General features: G+C 47.3%; 1 protein-coding gene across 6 annotated transcripts in view; it reads right to left on the reverse strand.

Annotated features, from left to right (window-relative positions):
- Positions 1-21857, reverse strand: part of LOC126538383 (uncharacterized) — a 606484-nt gene that overhangs the window by 519760 nt on the left and 64867 nt on the right. For 4 of the 6 annotated variants that reach the window (XM_072288044.1, XM_072288041.1, XM_072288043.1 and 1 more), the window contains exons 5-7: positions 20355-20594; positions 14068-14289; positions 9635-9808 (exon numbers count right to left, since the gene is read on the reverse strand). In XM_072288044.1, coding sequence (XP_072144145.1) covers positions 9635-9808; positions 14068-14289; positions 20355-20594 — 636 coding nt within the window. The remainder of the gene's footprint in view (positions 1-9634; positions 9809-14067; positions 14290-20354; positions 20595-21857) is intronic. The other 2 variants (XM_072288042.1, XM_055074756.2) reach the window with 2 other exon arrangements.

The raw sequence follows: 21857 nt of genomic DNA on the forward strand, positions 1-21857 counted from the left end.
AAGAGGGGGCTGGCTGAAAAGCTGGCACGCAGCTTCAGTAAGTTTGAGGCCGCTGTCGTCGTGCTAGGCCGCCGCGGCATCAAACGAAAATAACACTTTTGTCGCGCAAAGTGAATAAATACTGCATGTTTTCTTCTCCTTTCATCGCACTCTCTCCGAGTTCCGTTTTGGACAGGTAAGTGGGCGATCTCATGCTTCATCGGTTAAACAGCACTACCGTTTGGTACGTATTTTTCCGAGCTCCGGCCAACTACGGTTTAACGAGATTTCATTGTATAGGCATATAGAACATGCGCAGATCGCAGCAAGCAAGAACACTCATCAGCCTAGCGTGGCAAACAATTATAAAAAACATCTATTTCCGATTGAAACAACCTAATGGAGGTGTCACTAACACAGTCTTTGCCTTCCTTTTTTATGCGATAAGCCTCCATCAGTTCGCGTGCAGTCTGGAAATCTGAAAAGAAAGGCCAAGACTGTTAGTGACACCTCTATTAGGTCGTTTCAATCGGAAATAGATTTTTTTTATAATTGGTTGCCACGCTAGGCTGATGAGTGTTCTTGTTTGCTGCGATCTGCGCATGTTCTATGTGCCTATGTATGCCCACGGGCTGCCGTGAAAAAAACAGTTGAAAGTTACCGCCCGTGCCGTTTATGTGTTCCCTCCCTCTGTCCCCGTCTTTATTTGCAGTCAATATGATGTGCAGTAAACACCAACTAGGCCAAAGTGAAGTTCTTCTGAACTTGTAGGAGGTCGGACTGAGTACGTGGAGAAGCAGGCATATCATAAGCCATGATTCAGTGTAACGCCGGTTCCTTCCAGTGGCAGCTCTGGCCACTGACAAGCACTCTTCTATGAGCACTCGCTGAGCTGGTAGCAAGTCGAGCTTGCTAAGTTTTTCCTCCACTGTTGCATCAGACATTGCGCTCAAATTTACTCAGTTTTTTCATTAATTCCTCTTTCATTCTTTTTGTTCGCTTTATCAGTTGGCTCTTTGACTTCATCACTGCATATCTTGCCCTCCTTAAGGCTGCCATTTGCTGAGGGCTAGATGGTATGCGAAATTGCTGCTACAGCCTGCGCTCTTGTTTCTTCCGAAGCAGCCTTTTGTGGTGAATGTGAAGTGTATCCGGCAACCTCTCACAGCGACTGCAAGTTTTCTCACTGGGTTCTAGCCAGATGGAACATTCCCTGTGCCTGCAGTGGCCGGATACATCGACATACTTTGGGTGTACGTCAGGGAAAATACGTCTGCCAGGGCCACCTTTGCAGACACTGACCTTGTCGATTCGGCGCAAAGCACTGTTCAAACCACTTAGCATTGACAGCTTACTCATAATTCCAAGTTTTTCTGGAGGTACAGCTTTAAGGGGGGACGTGGCAATTGAAGTGGTCGAAATGGTAAAAATTGTCAAAATTTTCGATTTTCCTATTTATTTTTTTTCGCGATCCTCGGACCTTCTTTTACCTTGTGGTGAAATATTATAACAAAATACGCGGTAGAAATTGAGAAAACAGCACTTTCGTAGAGCGCCGTTATCAAAAATTGCTAAAAAATCGGGCCTCGGAAGGCGCCGTCGCACCGCGGATAGCTCGGCTATCTGATGACGCAGCGCCGCCATCTTGGTATCATCGTAAAGAGGAGAGATCGTAGCTCAAGATAGCCGCAGCGCCGTATTTCTCCACCGGAAAATAATACCAGCAAACGCCAACGAAAGAGGTAAAGGCGGCATCGTGATTGGGCGCAGTAGTCACGTGGGGAACACGGAGCGCTCCTATTGGCTGTTGTACATTTGAATTGCCCGTGAAACACACTCGCGCGCATTGGCACTGCAGCGCCTTGCGCGTTCCGTTCATTGTGCTTGAACATCGTAGCAGCCAAACTACCCTAACGCGCGTGTTCCGTGATGAGCCCCAAAGGAGGCAAGTTCCGAACGGCCCACGCGTACGGAAAACGACGAAAGGCGCGGAACAGAAGGCGAAAACTACCCGCAGAAGCATCAGTTTGCTTCACTCCTGAGTGTTGAAAGTGCTGTGGCAGATGCAGTTTGCCGTTTCAATGCTGGCTGTGAAAGAGCACTGCAAACAATTACGTCGCAACTGGGATACAGTCCAGGATCGTGTTCACTGCGACGGGCTGCTGAAAAGGATGCACGACGTATCAAAAAGGCAACGAAGGCACATGAAACTACTGTAAAGAAGCGAAAAATTACCTCAAGATGTAAAGAAAATGTGTCCTCACTGCCAAAGGACTACATTCCAGGCGGGTTTTAGCTGCTCAAAGTAAATATTTTGATGTTTCCAGCAAATAAAACTTTGAGCCCTGTTTTCTCAGCTTTCGCTTTTTGTGCAGTTGCTTTCAGTAATCCCAGTGCAATTTCACAATGAATGAAGACAGAATCATTCTGTCTTTTGCACTTTGATCGTGAAACATTGATGAGTGCAATAAAGCTGTCCATTTTCATCTGCACCTCATAAAAAAATTTATAATGAGTTTTTTGCAAAGGTCGTTAGTAAGACAACATGCACAGATAAGTTCAAAAAAGTTTTTGTGCCTATTTCAGCATTTAAAAAATAAACCAATAGCTTTATTGCACATAATGGGCTTTCTTGAACATGCTGGTATGAAAATCATGACAAACTTAGGTGTAATTAATTAATTAATTTGGGGGATGACCATTAGAGGATGTCAAGGGTTCTAACTCAAGAACTATAATAGATAGCTCAAAACTGATTTCAGTTATGATGTCAGCATAACAAAGCACACCTGCATGCTAAATTTCGTCAATTTATTCCCATAAATAAAAAAAAATTTTTAAATTGCCACGTCCCCCCTTAACTATAATACAGTCGCCGACCGTTTATTCGGACCTCACGGGGACTGCGAAAATGTCCGAATAAACAGGTGTCCGAAAAAGCAGATTAAGAAAAAAAAAATGAAATCCTTTATTTCCACGCACTTATTCGGGCTCGGCAGTAGGCTTGGAAGAAATCGTGAATGCGCCGTTGCACGCTGTTCCGTTTACGCGCAATCAGATAAGCCTGAATCTCGGAGAGAGTCATACGGTCACTATTAGCTGAAAGCACAGTCACTGCTTGTACACGCTCCGCATGCGACGGCAGCGTAGCACATGGTGCGTCATCTTCCGACTCGGAGTCATCGTCCGGCGGTGCAGCAGAAACGTGACGAATGATCTTGCCGTCGTCGAGTTCTGCGCATGTCAATACAGCAGTGTCAGTACCTATGAAACTGTCAAATGAGACGGTGTCCGGAATCGCAATGCAACCACTGCGCAGGTCTCGGCGACGAGTCTTTAGGCCTCCCGGCACCCGCTTACCGGCATTCCCCAGCGCAGTCTGCGCGGGCACTGTCGGCGCCATTAGACCCTTGACGCGATGTTTACGTATGCCGCGTTGGATTACCGAAACCTCGACACAGCACACAAAGCAAACACCACCGTGCCCACACCAGTCGCACAAACGAAAAACGCGGCCCTCGCAGCGTCTTGCGCTAAAAAACAAATCAGCTGCTGGATTGTCTTGACATGGCTTGCTAAGCTGAAATCGGAACTGCTGCAGAGCCACTCTGGCGAACCAGGCAGAAACGATGATGATGAGCGGGGATTTCCAGTAGCGCCACTTCGTGGGGCAGCAAGAAAGCTCCGTTCAAAACAAAAATGGCGTTCAGCAAGTCGAACCATGCACCGGTCAGAGTCGGTGCATGGTGCTCTCGACAGAGTTGGCTCAAAAAGTGTCCGAAAAATCAGACGAGAGGTTGCAAGGTGTCCGAACTTTCGGCAGTTGTTATACATTATGGTCTATGGGGAGAATGGCGGTGCCACGAAGCTGACCGAATAATCGGGCATGTCCGAATTTTTGGAGTCCGGAAAATCGGTCGGCGACTGTAATCACACGAGCATTCATCTGGTCGTCAACTTCAAGGTACTTTTTCATAAACACCAAAGCAGGCTTGTTGGACCCGCAGGACCTTCCGGTCGAAACTTTTTAAAGATGAAGAAAAATTAAGCTTCTCACACCGCCCATGCCGACCCTATTGCACGACCAGAATATTGTAGGCAGCGTGGCGAGACAGGCATTTTGAAAGAGCGCGTTGCAGTTGATGCTGTTGGTGTTACCGTCATGCGACGCTGCACTGAAGTCTTCAATTTCTAGAGGTCTTGTAGACTGCTGAGCTGCTATGGCTAACGTTTCCTTGTCCACCGGAGAAATTACTTGAGCTCTTGTCTCTTGCATGACGCATACTTTTGCTTGCGGTTCTTGTACTTCACTGCCTTCAGGTTTCGCTTTGCGCTTGCTGTCAACTGGAGAGCATCCTGTGTTGGCAGTGCTGATCTGGTTCTGGCCGCCTTCTGTTGGCACTTCAGTTGCCGACTCCCAATTTACCACATTTTGCTGTCGGTTTCTTCCTTTTCGTTTGTCTTTTCTGCCTATTGCTCCTTCTTTCGGAAGTGCTCTGCATGTGTCAGTTGTCACGGAACACCGTTCTTTGAATGTGAAGTGTGAAGACGCATGAAAGTTACTCGGCACAGCATCTCTAGCTAGAGAAGCTCTTCAGGTTCTGCCGGCTAAAACAACTCCGCTGTGCAATGCCATTCATTCTTTTGTCACATGCACAGGGTCGAAGTGCTTCTCGCACACATATTCGCCTGGTTGCAGGACTCAATCTTCCCGCTGTATGGCATCCTGCCATGCTTGCAGTAGGCTCTTCTCTTCAGGGACACTGAACATCGATGCTTTGTCTTTACACGAGTCATTGCCGCTCTTGCAGTTTGAAACGAAAGACTTTTTGCCCACAGTCCGGCTCGATCCGGCTCCGCCAGGCAACTCTCTTCTTCCCTCTCTTGCGATTCTGCTTATTCGTCCTTTTCCATTATTTCCATTATTAAGCACCTACCGATAACAAGGATGACTAATTGCTCAACGGTAAAGCACACATTGCAAGAAAAAAAAATAACTTATTGTCTGCCCGCACGGCTTTTCTGTGACTGCTTCCAGGCTTTGTCAAATGCCATCTGCTAGAGCAAGTGACGCAACCGCAATGTTGGAGACATTATCGTCTGTTACGGCGCCTGAAGAACTTGAATGATTATATTGAATGAAAGATGCACTAAATAAATTAGTTTTTATTTCTTTCAATGCATTTTACGTGCAGCTATAACTATTTACCCTTTCAAATTTCGCCCCTTTCCAACCTCCTTACGTGTGCTGCCGTGCTGCGGTGCAGACGTGAAACACCCCCATTGGTGAGACAAGTTTCTCCCTAGTGGCCCCGCGTCGTCGGATCGCCTGTCCTTCTTACACCGTGCTCGACGCAATGCAGTCACTGCAGGGAGAGCGGTTTCCCCGCCACCGCCAGGGAAAGCCACCTTCTGGGGGTACTTTTCTGCTGCTTGACATTCAATATATCGGGAGTTGCTGCTATTTTTGTTCGATGTAAGCGTAACTTTTGCTATACATACTCATTGTAACTGTACCGTCTTCAAAAATTTTTCAATATAAAGATGTTTTCAATATAAAGAATATTTCGATGTATACGGGTGTGACTGTATATGCAAAAGCTTGTAAGTAATCCAACTAGATTCTTTTTTTTTTTTTGCCCTGCTTTTGTTCTCTAATAGCCATACATATCGTAAATACTGAACTTTGATGAGCTGCTAATGTAAGAAATGTTTTTGGATCAAGATATTGCTTGTAGCACTTCACTGCTTAAACATTCTGCTGTCCACTCATGTGTTACTACAGTGCAGTCCCCTTATAACAATATCAAGAATAATGAAAAATTCGATCGCTATAACCGATCATAGCTATATCTGGACTGCCAGTAAAAAAAAAAAACCCTGCCAAACATACCTTCATAACTCCAACACCAAATTTGCCACTTATTATAAATAATTGCCGGTGTAGAAAGTAGGCTGTGAAAAATGAAACTTTAATGTATACTTCTAGGCAGCGTGTCAAGCGTTAGGCGCGATGAAATAGAAATCTGCACTTGCTTTCGCGGAAGTTTCATGTTCACAACCGCGGTGTGCATTGCGTCAGCAGCTGCGCGAACACTGGCAGCTATAATTTAGCGTACATGAAATCAGTGAGCGACTCTAGCGACTACAGCGCACTTTGCATGAACGCTGGGGTCGCTGTCAAAGGCGGGCCACTGCCAATCTTGTCGCCACTGCTGCTGCTGTCGTCGGCTCCGTTGCACCACACCGCTGTCTGTGTCGCAACAACTATCGCCCCATCAGAGATTCTTCGCAGAACGAGGCAGCACTATCTGCACTCAGAAACTCCTCTATCAAAGCACTGCCAATTTTACTGCCAGTAGCAACGTGCTCCAAGAGTTCGCTAATGTCAGCAGCTGCTACCGTGTCGGTTTCACACATGGGGGGTTTCACTGTGGCACACAAAGTCTGCCATTTCCGTTGATCGGCATGGTCACTGCTTCTAGCCTTCATGATCGTGACGGCGCTCGCAGTTTTCAGAATCACTGATATCATCAACTGCGCGAGCTCGTACTTTGAGTATTGAGAAATTTGCAGCATCGCCCCAAGCGACACAGCTTTGCGCTTTGTTGGCGCACCGACCACTGCTTCCGCGGCGAATTTCCGCGCTCGCTGGAAGAGATTGTAGAAAGGGATCAGAGGTGCAGTTTGCTGCGTGTCTTTTTCGCACTTTATTGTTTTTTTTTCGGACAGCGCTATTATCATAACCACTTAACTTAATGTGGGATCAGTTTAGTGTGAAAAAACATGGCTTGTTTCTTCGATCTCCATGGCGATCTCCGCCAACGGAGATCACCAAAGCGGTGACACTCTTTTCGACTGTATACTGTGGGGATGCGCGACTCTCGCGCGTCCCCTGATGTTTTTCCCGCATAGCGCATCCCCTGATATGCTGTTTTCCCGCACGGCTCGCGTGGCCTGGCGGTCGGAGTGGTACAAGCGCGGTGCGAGAGATGGCGCGACTGTCGTGCTGATGCGGGGTTACTTGGGCGCCGAAGGGGAAGGCGCTTGGTCTCTTTGGGTTCGGGAAGCGAGCGCGACGGACGTGCCACGCCGACCATGCTTCTGCGAGACCGTCTCGCGTGGCCGCCTTGGACACCGTTTGCGTGACTGTACACGCGAACGACCAGGCGTTGGGATCCAGCATGGGGCGAACATATTCGCTCGCAATGCGGTCGCGGTAAGTCGGACTTCTAGATTTGTCGCGCGCCCATCGGCATGTTTTGGGGATAGCAACTCGGCTAGCAGGCATTGATCTATGAAAGGTGCAATAAATGCCCTTCTGATTGTTTGCACTACTGTGTTGTCGTTCCTTTGTCCCAAGAGTACGGAGGAGAACCCCCGTATCTCCCACAATACGGAGACATCACTCTTGTGCAGATGTAAGCAAACCTGATCGCCTCCATGCGATACACTGCCCTAGGAGGCAGGGCATTATTAAGGATTTTTTTAAGCCTCTCTAACCTTCAGCACAATGCGTTGGCGGGCTAGTTGGTGCAAATTCATGAATACTTTGTTTAGCGCAAAACGACAGAGACAAGAAAGATTTTGAAAAAGAGCCGTGACACCACCGCCTGAAACGAGTGAACTGAAAGTTCAAACTCGTTTTTCTCAGCTTCATTTTTTTGGACACCGCACACTGCCTTACGGGGAATCTTCATATGTTCTTTCTAAGTACCAGCAAAATGTTTGGTATCAATATATTTGTGTCGAATGGATCTAGCCGGTGATGCTATTTATTTATTTCTAACGTTGCCGGCTAAATCTTAATTGCCACTAAATACAAATGAAAATTAGCAAAAATATTGAAATTATGTTTACATCTGGTATTTTTGCATTATAATTGCACTGAGAACAATAAAAATAGCATCACCGGCTAAAGCTACTCTCTGGCGTTGTGGCCGTATACTTTGTTTTTCGTTCTGACAAAGTTAAGTTTTTGAAAAGTCCCGTAAGAAATTGATTGAATTTCTGTATTAAAAACTTTGCATCATTTGTTCTAATGAAGATATGCAAAATCTAATTAGATATTTGCAATCAGCAGAAAAAGCTCAACAATACTGTTAAATATCATCCTGTTCACACTAAGATTAACAAAGTTAGTTTTGGGACCCACATCTCCCCTTAACCTTGTACAGCGCTGAATTCGGTTTTTTGGATTCTGTCGCATGAGTGCGCTCTTGGGATCGGATGTTGGTGGCTCCACCGCATGGTGCTCACTGCGCATGTTCCTCTGGTTTGAGCGGTCTATAAAGGAGTGACGCAATAAAATGATGTCAGTTGAGAGTAGCGCCTTGTCCTGTTGTCTTTCTTGTCTCTGTCGTTTTGCGCTAAACAAAGTATTCATGGATTCCCTCTAACCTTATAAACTTCATTTTTCTGACTGTTCGATTTTTCGGACTACAGTGAAAGCTCGTTAATTTGAACTTCAATAATTCGAATTTATGGATAATTCGAACTGTACGATTTGGTCTGGCCAAGCTCCACAGATGTCTATGTATAAAAAAGCCAGTTAATTCAAACGTGAGAAGGTTCCGCCACGGATAATTTGAACTACGCTCGCCTGGCACACGGCCAGAGAAACGCGCCTACTGCCTACACACAAGGCTGCGTCGCCTCCGGAACGGAGAGAACAGCGAGAGAAGGCAAAATCTGGAAAAATCTAACTGGCACAGGATCGGCCAGAAGGCAGCGGCGGCTGCCTCCTCTCCGTTCTACGTGACCTCCGAAACTTCTTGCTTGTCGCGAATCTCGGAGGCTTTGCAATGTAGCTCCTAATGTTGTGCGGCAGATGGCGCGGCAAGCACCAAAACACAACGAACCAAGTGCGTCGCAGCTGCGCTTGCAACCAAGAACGAACGAATCGGGGCCTTCGCCACCTTCACATGTTCAGCGTCTTTGTCTCGGCAGTCTTCATCCATTGTGCACGTCTGTTTTCAGCTTAGAAGGTATCGGCCTGCGCGATTCTTTCTGATGGTGTTAAGCGTCGGCTAATGTTCATTTTGGTGGACATTGGTGGTGTGGCACAGTCGGACCTAGAGCTTCGACTTGAAGATGGCGTGTGCCCGCGGCACCAGCCATCACTTTCTGACACGCCCAATTTCTGACACCCTACTGCTTCCAAATCGCAGTGTAGTGTTGCTCTCCTTCACTTTCGTTAGTTCGAACTTTCCTTAATTCGAACTGAAGCGGCTTCCCCTTGCGGTTCGAATTAACGAGCTTTTACTGTATTTAATGGTCTCCGTGAGGTCTGGAAAATCGGTTGGCTACTCTATAGCACAGGTTTCTTTTCTCAAAGCCCTAATGCATAAGTTGATACTCTGAAGTCGACTCATCGTAATAACCGATATATTGTTATATGTGGTATCGTTATAAGTGTACTGCACTGTATAGATTTCTGCCCATGTTATTAAATTTTTTTTTTCCCTATTGTACCCATAATACCAATGGATTTTTAATGATCTCCATAATTAATTCTTTTCACGTCCTAATTATTAGTAAGCAAACGTACTGCTGTAGCCCCAGTGCGAGATACATTCCTAGAGTCTGAAAATATTGGCGCCCATGTTCTGCAAGCCAAGCACATTGTGCTTTTGTGAGGGGTAAGGAGCCTTGCCTGCATGGTGCGCACATTGTCCCCTCGGTAGCGGCTGCGAGGAAGCCGCCTGGAAGAGGAGCCCCCCCGGCCCCGGCTGGTCCGAGCCTGTGGCATTGGCTCCAGGCGAATGGTCTCAGGCGTGAGTGTCTCCACCGGAGGCTCCTCCGCCGACTCGGCTGTGGCGGCACCTTCCTGCACGTGCCCCACCACCATGACAGTGTTTTACACTCTTCCATGTGATTTAATGCAGATGCAACACCCTGATTGCACTTCATCATTCCTCCATCTCAACTGTTCGCACATTTACAAGTACACTCGCAACAGCATCAGAAGGTTAGGCAGTGTTCCACTGGTAAACAAAGATTGATTCATGGCGTGTCGGGGCCCGGCTATCTGTGCCGATCGCGACGTTTGGCTGGCGTATCGCGTTTGAGTAGGCGGTGCGAACGGGGTGCGATAACGCTATCGCGTTATTTTCCATTTGATAGCCTGTCTGACCTACGAAAGAACTTAATAAAGGGGAAACCAGACTGTCAGCCACTCGTTCGTAGCAATTGCTACAAAGGAAACCCATACGCGTTCCTTGAAAGAAAAGCCATAAAGTAAACATTAATGAAAGATATAAGCTTAGAACGACAGAAAGCTGAGCTAGTTGGTAAGCATTCATTATGCAAAATAGAAGTGAGGCGTGCAGACAGGACACAAGATTAGAGAAGTGGACAACACGAACGCCGACTATCAACTGAAGGGAGCACTGAGGCGAAAAAAGAAAGAAGACACATAACTCATCTGCGCAAGCTCAGGAATGGTAACACCACGTGTCGGCCTACGTGAAAGATAACTGTTAAGGCACTTAATCTCTTCCTTATGCAAAGTAATCGAAGGCTGACTCACGCACGCACTTCCACCATTATAGATATGCCATGCCTCTACCATAAGACGCGTATCTTCATTCTTATGCCTGTACAATATCGCGCATTCATTCAACTCTGGCGTGCAGTTACAATCTCGGCAATGTAGCGAAAGATTAGAAGGCGATCCACCGGTTAACGACCTTTTATGTTCCATTAGCCTCTGATTGATACACCGTCCCGTTTGCCCTACGTAGAACTGGCCACAGCTAAGGGGAATTTTATAAACCACACCCACACGACAGTCAGTAAAACAGTTGTTCTTATTGTGCTTCACTGGACAAATATCTATTGTGCTTCACTGGACAAATAGGTGCCTTAAGTCTGCCCTCACCAGATCCTGCATGCACAAAATGAGCGCCAGTTTTAATGCGCAGGTCCGGCGCCTATTAGAAGCAGGTTATCCTAGTATAGTGGTGGCCACTGTGGCTGAGCGCCTAAAGAAGTCGGTTTCGAGAGGGACGGACGCGATTACAGAAAGCAGTAATAGCAAAAAAAGAGTAGTGGCTATTCCGTATATTCATTCAGTGTCGCACAGGCTTTAAAAAGTTGCTAGTAGATATGATGTTAATGTTGCTTTCACTGCTCCCAATAAGCTAGGTAAGATATGAGCTGCCATACAGAATAAAAAGGAGCGGGTAAAAGGCAAAAAACGAACAGATATTTGTCCAGTGAAGCACAATAAGAACAACTGTTTTACTGACTGTCGTGTGGGTGTGGTTTATAAAATTCCCCTTAGCTGTGGCCAGTTCTACGTAGGGCAAACGGGATGGTGTATCAATCAGAGGCTAATGGAACATAAAAGGTCGTTAACCGGTGGATCGCCTTCTAATCTTTCGCTACATTGCCGAGATTGTAACTGCACGCCAGAGTTGAATGAATGCGCAATATTGTACAGGCATAAGAATGAAGATACGCGTCTTATGGTAGAGGCATGGCATATCTATAATGGTGGAAGTGCGTGCGTGAGTCAGCCTTCGATTACTTTGCATAAGGAAGAGATTAAGTGCCTTAACAGTTATCTTTCACGTAGGCCGACACGTGGTGTTACCATTCCTGAGCTTGCGCAGATGAGTTATGTGTCTTCTTTCTTTTTTTGCCTCAGTGCTCCCTTCAGTTGATTGTCGGCGTTCGTGTTGTCCACTTCTCTACTCTTGTGTCCTGTCTGCACGCCTCACTTCTATTTTGCATAATGAAAGATATAATACGTATGAATGAAAACATTTTATGAAGATTTTCTATAAGGAAAGCTTTACCTGTGCAGTCACATCCACATTTTAGATCAAGCCTCGCTAAACGTAAGCCAAAACAGGCCTCACACACACATATAGTACCGTCATTCCCACGATGACACAGCGTCCATTAGAAAACTCGCATAGATGGTGACAGCAGATTTATCTCTTGGGAACACTGTAAGAAACTATATTGGTAATAGGTTTATTATAAGAAAAATAAATTACGGTAGAAGTTCCATTTCTAAATTTTGTGCCAAAACCTCAGGGCCGGTATACATCAGTGTAACATCACGAAGTGATAAGTACTGTATTTACTCGAATCTAACGTGCACCTTTTTTTCCGATAAAACGGGTCAGAAAGTTGCATGCGCATTAGAATCGAGTACGAACCTAAATCAGCGTTACCACATCGCCATCGGCATTCGAAAAATAGCCACCTTGTACACGCTTCTAGCCTAGCTGCTGTAGCTTCCTCCACGTGTATACCTCCATGTTGTATGTGTAACCAGACGCTCGTGTAACCTATCGTACCGCCTGTCCTCCCATTTTCTGCGTTTATTCAATCAGCATGGAAGCGCCGACTGCGAAGACACACAGAGTCCACTGTGATGCCGCAGTTAAAAGGAAAGTTATCATGTGCGCGAAGACAGACAGAAATCGGGCCGCATCACGGGCGTTCGGAGTTCCCGAAACTTGCGTGCAGGAGTGGCGCAAAGGAAAGGAGAATATTTTCGCCAGCAAAGCAACAAGGAAGGGTTTCAGTGGACCGAAGCAGGGCCGCTTCGCCGAAATAGAAGAGCTGCTCGCGAAATACGTGCAAGAGCAGCGAGCGGCACAGTGGCCTGTGACGACAGATCTACTCAAAGCACAGGCGATGCAGTTAGCCCTACAGAAAGAGCTAATGCGGAGTGACTTTAAAGCAAGCAGATGCTGGCTATCAAATTTTGTGAAAAGAAAAGGCTTTCCTCTTGGAAGGCGGACAGGATTATGCCAAAAATTGCCCGAAGAATATGAAGAGAAATTGCACAGTTTTCAGCGGTACATTTTGAAGTTGCGCCATAGAAACGGCTACCACTTCGGACAGAATGAAAATGCCGATCAGACGCTGCTCTACTTTGACATGCCTGCCACCACAAATGCTGAAAAGAAGGGGGTGAAGCAAGTGTGCGTTTCGTCTTCCGGCCACGAAAAAAACTAAAGTCACCGCGACGCTTTGTTGCACTGCAGGTGGGCACAAGCTGCCCCCGTATCTTAAGACGGAATATGCTCCCAAAAGGAATCAAGTTTCTTAGTGACGTGATTGTGTGCACAAATGAAAACGGTTGGATAACCACGGACTTCGTCGCTGACTAGACTGTTAACAGTTGGCAGAAGAGACCCGGCGGCAGTTTGGGTCTGCGTGGGATGCTTGTGCTCGGCGCGTTCAGGTGCCACCTTGACCAACACATCAAGGACAAGCTGGCTACATGCAACACCGACCTTGTTGTGATACCCAGCGGCATGACGTCACAGCTCCAGCTCCTTGATGATTGTTTGAACAAGCCAGTGAAAGATAGAATTCGGACACTCTACACCAAATGGCTTGTCAGTGGCTGCCACGAATTTACGCCCGCCAATAAAATGAAGCGTGCCTCACTGCAGGACTTTGCTGGATGGGTGAAAGATGCATGGTGCACAATCGCGTCTGCCATGGACGGCACCGAGGATGAAATGCTTGGGTCTGCTGGTAGCGATAAGGAGTTGTCCGATAGCGACGACAAGCGATATCTATTGCCCCACTCGACTCGTACCGGTGCAGTGAAAATCTTGGCGGCAAGGTACGCCGCTTCCACTTGTGTTCTTATTCATCTCAACTTTAGTGTATTGGGAATAAACCTGTTTTTTCCAAATGAGAGAAAATAGTAATTCTATATGAAAGCACGAGGTGCACGGTATTGTACTCTTTCTTTTTTTCTTTTGGTCATGGAAAACGGATGTGCGTTACAATCAAGGTTGTCATTTATTTTTTGGTCACGGTAAATGGGTCCGTCTTACAATCGAGGGTGCATTAGAATCGAGTAAATACGGTATTCTTATTTTGCATTTTGGCAATTGTGCTTCAGTAAATGTTCTTGAAACTAAGTTGAGCAGTCTATAGCTCCTTTAGAATACAATGAAGCCCATTGCTATGGATAAACACTGAACTAGGCCCGAGCAGATGGCATCAAAATCCATGACATCATAGCAAAAAATTTAAACGTAGCTCTGCCAGCCGTCTTCGGTTTTTTGAGTCTAGTGTTTCCTTGCACTTTACGAAAGAGCCCACCTGCTGTAGCTGGTGATCATCCAGGGCCAGCTCCTCGGAGGACATGGTGATCTCGCTGCGGTTGATCACTGACCGGGGCAGCTGCAGCGGGTCTTCCTCCTCGGAGCCTGCTCGGCGGAACAGCTCCGACGTCGGGCCCATGGGCTCACCCCACGAGCGAGAGTAGGTGCGCCGACGCTGCTCCCAGTCCCACTGAGTCCCACCGGCCTGCTGCTGCTGCTGCTACAACGCCACCAGATAGAGCTCAGTTGTTCTTTATCGAACAATGCATTCGGTAGTACAATCAAGGCACCTGGTTCGAACCAATACAGCTGCAGTGGCAGTAAAATTAACCACACAGGTGGTTGCAAACAACATTCAAGCAAGGAGATGCCCAGTGCTGTTGGTTTCTACTTTTCATTCTAGTGAAATCTATATAAAGGACATTTCCATTAGTTCAACCCTGATGGGACTAACGAAATTGATTGAATTATCTGGTTGGTTGAATTGAACAAGACGCAGAAAAAATGCCAAAACATACCGCTGATTCATTTCACAGCGTTTGCCCAATTTTAACATACCCTTGAATCAGATGCACATGCACTTTCGGTGTGTTCAAAGTGAGAAGCTAATGTAGAAATGACATTAAAGTGCATTAGCGCAAGCGCTTGGGTTGGTGCATGATGAAGTTGAAGAAGGGGGTACCAGCGAAACACAAAGGACATGTACACAAGGGAAAGGCATTAGACACGGATGGTCGCTGGACTTTCAACTGTACTTTATTGGAATTCACATTGCCACACATAACCTTCAATGTATGCGCATCTTCAACTCCTCCAAAGACCGTGCATCAATGTCAGTTTTTGATCACCTTTTACCTACCCGATAGGTAAGCACGTTTCTTGTTGGTTAAACATAAAGACGTACCACTGACAATTTTTGTTCTCATTTCCAGTGTAAAAAGCTTCTATGACTTCTCGTTCATATCTAGTCTTACCCCTCCCTAAAATGATACCGTAAAAACTGGAATATAGGTCAAACTTTTTTTCAAAAAACCATTGCGAAAAGTCGACCCTCGTCTTATACCGGACATTGGCGGAAAAACTACGGAAGTCTTGCAATAATGGGCGGATGAAGTAAAGAAGCGCCTTCGCTATTGCCATCAGCAGCAGCATGTCGTGGCGACATTGTGGCACCACCAATTTGCGTTTACATTGTCACAAAGTTATATTGGTTAAAGGCTGCTTTTTCACATTTTGTTTCAAAATGAGCGGAAGCCGACGACACGTCACCGTCGCCTTCAACAAAAAGGCGATTGAGTGTGCAGAAGCCCATGGCAACTTCACGGCACAACGCGAGTTTGGAGTATCCGAAAAGAGCATTCAGTACTGTCGGAGACAGAAGCAGCAAACCAACAGAAAATGTCATATCGTGGGCGGACCGCAGCGGACTGCAGAATAGGAAGACAAGGTTGCGGAGTTCGTCCGGGAGCTGCGTGTAACATTGCTGCCTGTGACAGCCAAATGCATCCGTTTGAAAGCAGTAGAGATCGCGCGCGCCTCTGGACTGGGCAGCGAGAAGCACCAGTCATACGACTCTAGTTTGGACCACTTTGATCAAAGGCGTTGCTCTGATTCGAAGTAGCGCTTGCGCACTTCGTGCCCTTCTGTGTACTGCACACCCGGCCAATTTTTAACACTATCAAGCGACCATCGACCCGCATGTTTGTGAGCACCTTATCATCACGGCACGGAGCGGCGAAGTAGCGAAAGTAAGCGCACGTGTACACATGCGCGTATCTCGTTTGTTTCACCGCTCAGCGCCGTTAATAAGGTGCTGACAAGCACGCAAGTTGATGGTCGCGCAATACTGTTAAAAATTGGCCGGGTGTACATGCGAGCAGCATTTAAATAAATACAGTCACCGACTGATTTTCCGGACTCCAAAAATTCGGACATGCTAGATTATACGGTCTGCTTCGCGGCACCACCATTCTCCCCATAGACCATAACGTATAACAACTGCCGAAAGTTCGGACACCTTGCAACCTCTCGTCTGCTTTTTCGGACACTCCTTGAGCCAACTCGATCGAGAGCACCATGCACCGACTGACCGGTGCATGGTTCAACTAGCTGAGCACCATTTTTGTTTTGAACAGAGCCTCCTTGCTGCCCCACGAAGTGGTGCTACTGGAAATCCCCGCTCATCATCATCGTTTGTGCCTGGTTCGATGAGTTGCTACTGCAGTTCCGGTCTCAGCTTAGTAAGCCATGTCAAGACAATCCAGCAGCTTATTTGTTTGTTTCTTCGTGCACGACGCTGCGAGTAGGCTGCGTTTTTCCTTTGTGCGACTTGTGCGACGGCGTGGTGATGTTTGCTCTGTGTGCTGTGTCAAGGTTGCGGTGATCCAACACGGCATACGAAAACATCGCGTCAAGTGTCTAATGGTGGCGACGGTGCCCACGCAGACTGCGCTGGAGCATGCCAGCAAGCGGGTGCCGGGAGGCCTAGGATTTAAGCCTGAATCTCGGAGAGGGTCGTATGGTCAAGCACAGTCACTACTTGTACTAGCTCCGCTACGACGGCAGTGTAGCACAGGGTGTGTCATCTTCCGAGTTCTGCGCATGTCAGTACAGCATGTCAGCACCTGTGAAACTGTCAAATGAGACGGTGTCCGGAATCGTAATGCAACCGCTGCGCAGGTCCCCGCAGAACACTTGCGGCATCAGTAGGGAGCACATTGGAAGGCGACAAATGGGCGTAAACAGAACGGTGTGCAACGGCGCATTCACGATTTCTTGAAGCCTACTGCCGAGCCCGAATAAGTGCGTGGAAATAAAGGATTTCGTTCTTTTTTTTTTTCCTTAATCTGCTTTTTCGGACACCTGTTTATTCGGACATTTCCGTAATCCCTGTGAGGTCTGAATAAACGGTCGGCGACTGTACTGTCGCCATTGTGCATGAATCGCATTTGTTTCAAGGTAAGGGTGTCTTTCGGATACTCTTGCCATTGAAAAAGATTTTTTTCATTTTTAGAATTCGTTAGTTGGGGGACCGACCTATATTTCGGTCCGACCTATAGTCCGGTGTTTACGGTACATCACAAGTGATAAGTCTTTGTGTTTAACCTACAAGGAACGTGCTTACCTATTGGGTAGGTAAAATGTGATTAAAAACTGACATTGACACACGGGTTTTGTGAGAAGTACAAGTTGCGCATGCGTCGGCTGTTTTCGTGCAGCAATGTACTTTTCGAGGTGTTATCAATGCATATGTCTTGGGAGGCCAAAGGAGTGTGTTGCCTCTGCCAAGGGGCCTCAAAGGTCCAAACACCCAGCATCGGCTCAACCCCCAGGATCACCTTTTCCCCGGACACGGCTAAGTCATGCACGGTTAAACATGGGAGGGTCCAACCTTCATGTGCTCAGGTATGTGGTGTCACAACACACCAAACGCCTGCTGATGCAGACGCCCCTGCATAGGGATTGGAATTTGTAATGGTAGATTTGGGCTAAATACAGATTGGAATAGTGTTACATTATACAGTGGAATCTCGGTTATTGTTAGGAATGGCCGTACAGGGTGACAACGTGCCAGCTTTCAGCCCGCTGCACGTGTTCCAATCCGGCCGGACGGGGCGCACTTCGGAGAACTGCGAATGGCCGGCAGCCACGTGGCGCGCGGTCAGCTCAGGAATGTGGTACACGGCCGTGCCACCCGGGGCAAAGCAGAGTTCTACGAAGCCCTCTGACGTTGGCTCCGGCCCTTTTCACCTGTGTGTATGTGCGGCACGTGTATGGGAGTCACGCTAGACTGTCGATGTATGTCTTGTTTTAAATGTAAATCCTGCAAATAAATCCTGCTTGCCTAGCCCTGTCGCACCAAGCTCCTTCCTACAGCTATGACCGCTCCAAACTCTAATATTATACGAATCTCACGGGGTCACGAAAAATTCGTATTAGCCAAAATTCGTATCATTGAAACAATTAAAACTGGTAAATTAAAGAGTCAGGGGTGAACTCACTCAGGCACACGTACGTAAAAAGCATTTATTTCTTGAAGAAAAGTCTCTAATGTCCTTCTGCCTCTTTTTCTTTGTCAGGTCACTTAGCATCTGTGGCCATAGCACGCCTCAGAACATCGAGCGTGTGCAGCGCTTCAGCCGTCGGTTGTGGACCTTCGCCGTCGCCCACGCCTAACATAAAAAACACGGTCCGAAGCACAGCAGCTATTCCGTCCGATGGCACGTGGAAAAGGAGGAAAAGCACAAAAGCAACAAAAGCGCCACTGCTTCAAACTCTTCGCACCCAGTCGTGGCCTCTGTGCTGTCCGGCGCCACGTCCGCGCCTCCGCACGAAAAGAGAAAGGGAGAAATCGTGTGACTGCGCACTGTTCTCTTTCGTGGCCGTCGGTGGGGCAGCATTTATTAAGGCGAAAGCTTTGGCTCATGGTCGTGGTCGTGTCTGTCCGTGCACTGGAATCGTGCCAACTGTGGCCTCTCCTCTGCACAGCGGCGCAACCTCCTCCCCTCCTTAGCAAGTGGCGCGCCGGTGGAGGGCGTCGTTGTGCATAGTAACCATGAAGTCACACAGTAGCGGTAGGAGTGCACTCGCGTCAGCCATGCATCGGCGGTGGCAGTCGCACAGCTGCTCCTTTGCCAGACGTCTCATTGCAGTCGAGTGAGTGATAAGCATGGCTCCAAAGCGGCCCAGTGATTCCGCGCCAACCGGCTCGGGGAAGCGCCAGGGCACGCCGGATTCCCCCAACACCAAACGCCAGAAGAACAAGGAGCGAACGCGTATGCGACGACAGAACATGTCACCAGATGCAAGATCAAGGGAGGCAAAACAGAAACGCCAACAGCTTCTGATTAGGTCGCCGGGTACCAAAGGCAGGGAAACAGAACGAAAGTGGCAGTAGCGACAGGCGATATTGCCTAACACCAAAGCAAATGAATTGGAGCGCAGACAGCAGCAGCGACTGGTTATGTCATCGAACAGCAAAGCCAGGGAAGCGGAGCACAGACGGCAGCAGCGTCTAGCTTTCGCCAAGCACACTTTAGAATTTCCAGTGCCTTCGGTAACTTTCGTGTCAACCGACGCGGGTCGAAAATTGATTCGTAACAACCGTTCTCTAGTACGTTGCATAGTAATAAGGTTTGGCTGGGACCACAGAAAAATTCGTATCATCCAGAAATTCGTATTAGCCGTGATCGTATCAATGAGATTCCACTGTACCAGCATTCATGTGACAATAAAGTTTCGCGATTCCCAAATGGCACGGGGATAGGCAACAGTTTACACAGGAAAGCTATCGCTGACTTGACAACCGCCGTAGATGGTTTCTGACACAGCTTATCCCCCCCTTTATTTCCCACCCTTGAAGGATATTGACTATGTTACTAAAAACGCTAACCGCATGCTTAATTAAAAATTAAATTATGTGGTTTTACGTGCCAAAACCACTTCCTGATTATGAGGCACGCCGTAGTGGAGGACTCTGGAAATTTCGACCACTTGGGGTTCTTTAACGTGCACCTAAATCTAAATACACAGGTGTTTTTGCATTTCGCCCCCATCGAAATGCGGCCACTGTGGCTGGGACTCGATTCCGCGACCTCGTGCTCAGCAGCCTAACACCATAGCCACTGAGCAACCGCGGCGGGGAAAACCACATGCTTGGTTACTTGCACCGTAATTTTAGCTCTGCCCCTTCTTCCCTGAAGCTAACTCTTTACAAAACTTTAGTTCGCTCCAAATTTGAGTATGCTTCAGCCATTTGGTATCCGACTCAGTCTTCATTAGTTTCTACTCTTGAAAGTATTCAAAACCGCGGTGCACGCTTTGTCTTATCCAATTATTCTCGCTATGCAAGTATCTCTTCAATGAAACGAACTCCTAACTTACCTGATCTTTTGTCACGCTGTAAATGTTCCCGTCTCTTCCTTTTTCGCAAAGTTTTTCACTTTAACCCCACTTTAAAGGAAACCCTTCTTGCCCCTCCATCTTATATTTCGGCCCGCACTGACAACAGCCTTAAAATCAGGATGTCATTGTGCCGTACAAACTGGTAGAGTGACTCACTCATCCCTAGGACAAGCATGGACTAGAATCGCCTTCCTGCATCAATCGCACTCATCACCAACTCCACCAACTTCAAGACTGCTGTTCAGAATGCCTTTTGTTAATACTTTTTGTTTGTATTTTTACTGCACTACTTCTTGTTTTGACTCCGCTCCTTTCTGTAATGCCTTCGGGCCTTGAAAGTGTGTGAAATAAATAAATAAATAAAGCACTAGGGAGGCTCACCGTGGCCCCGGCAGTGGCAGGCGCCCGGGCCAACAAGGGTCGCTTGGGTGGTGGTGGTGGCAGGGGGGCCCTGCTGCGTCGGGTCCCCAGGGTCTTGCGGTAGCGTCCCTCGCCCACGTGCGAGTGCATGAGAGAGCGCCGAGTCGGGTGCTCCTCCACTATGTGCACGTGCAGGGCGCTGCTGTGGGTGAGGAACTGGGCCTCACAGTACGGGCACTGGTCCAGGCCAGATCCATTCACCTGCACAAGTACAGCACACGCATTGCCAAGCCACAGCAGCAACTCCCAGAAATGTGCCACACAGCAAGGTGCCTCCTCGTATTCCATCTCAGCTTCAAATAATAAAAAAGAACACAGTCCCTGGATAATGCACTACAACTCGGTGTAGGGTAATTCCCCGAGAGGTGCGACATGCATGCTTGCTTGATATAGTATTTATTCTGTCTGATTTTTTATGTTACATAGGCACATTCAAACTGCAACGCACTGAAAACATTATTTGCAATATGCATTCCCAGCATGCTAAATAAAATATTTGAAGGTGGTGCAGCGGGCGTCCTACGACTGTTTACTACAATATTTTCTGGCTTCGCGACCTAATTCAATGCAAACTAAAAAAGTTGTGTCGAAACATTTCCTGCTTGTTTTAGTATGCTTAGATGTAAATAACTTCCATGAATATTTTATGCTGTCAACAAAAGAAAAAAATATTTCAAAATTCCAAACATGGCCCAAAGGAGAAATGTTTTGCAATTTTGATGCGCCTTTGTGCGTTCTCTATTTCACACGAGAACTTGAAAAGAGTGCCAAATATAGAATGTTACCTTTGCAACATTCCTGCAAGAGATTGTGTTCCTACAAAAAATACAAGATAAGAAAAAAGAAATCTGCTACGCAAGTCTTTCCAAGAAAGCTCATTTTCAAAAAGTCAATTTAATAAAAACATCATTGTTAATACCCCCCAAAATTTTAAAGTACGTGGCAAGATGCTTGTGGAGATCTCGCCTCAGCGTTTCTTCTGGATTTCTCAAGCTGCCAGGCTGTCACGGCAACCTTCTCGCATCTTTTTTAAGCCCCCCTTTAGGGCCGACCAGGCATTGGTGTCCAGTATGGGGTGAACATATTCGCTTGTTATCCGGCCGCGGTGAGTCGGCGAGTCGGCGCGCGATTTCTCGTGCGCCCATCGGCATGTCTTGTGGATAGCAACTCAGCTAGCAGGCATTAGTCTATGAAAAGTGCAATAAATGCCCTTGTGATTGTTTGCACTACTGTGTTGGTATTCCTTTGTCCCAATAGCACGGGTGAGAACCCCAAGAGCCCAACGTGGGACTCTTGGGGCATCGGACGATAGTTTCAATAATTTTGCTCCGTTTAAGACATTTGTTTGAATCGAGCGTACAGCTAGCATGGATTTTGATAGCTAGCGTCGACGGCGTGCTTTCTTCAGCGAGGTGACGGTGGCTGTAGTGTGTTTGAACTTTTAAACATGCTGAGCCTTTTCGC

Source organism: Dermacentor andersoni, chromosome 4, assembly GCF_023375885.2.
Source record: "Dermacentor andersoni chromosome 4, qqDerAnde1_hic_scaffold, whole genome shotgun sequence".
Lineage (NCBI taxonomy): Eukaryota > Metazoa > Arthropoda > Arachnida > Ixodida > Ixodidae > Dermacentor > Dermacentor andersoni.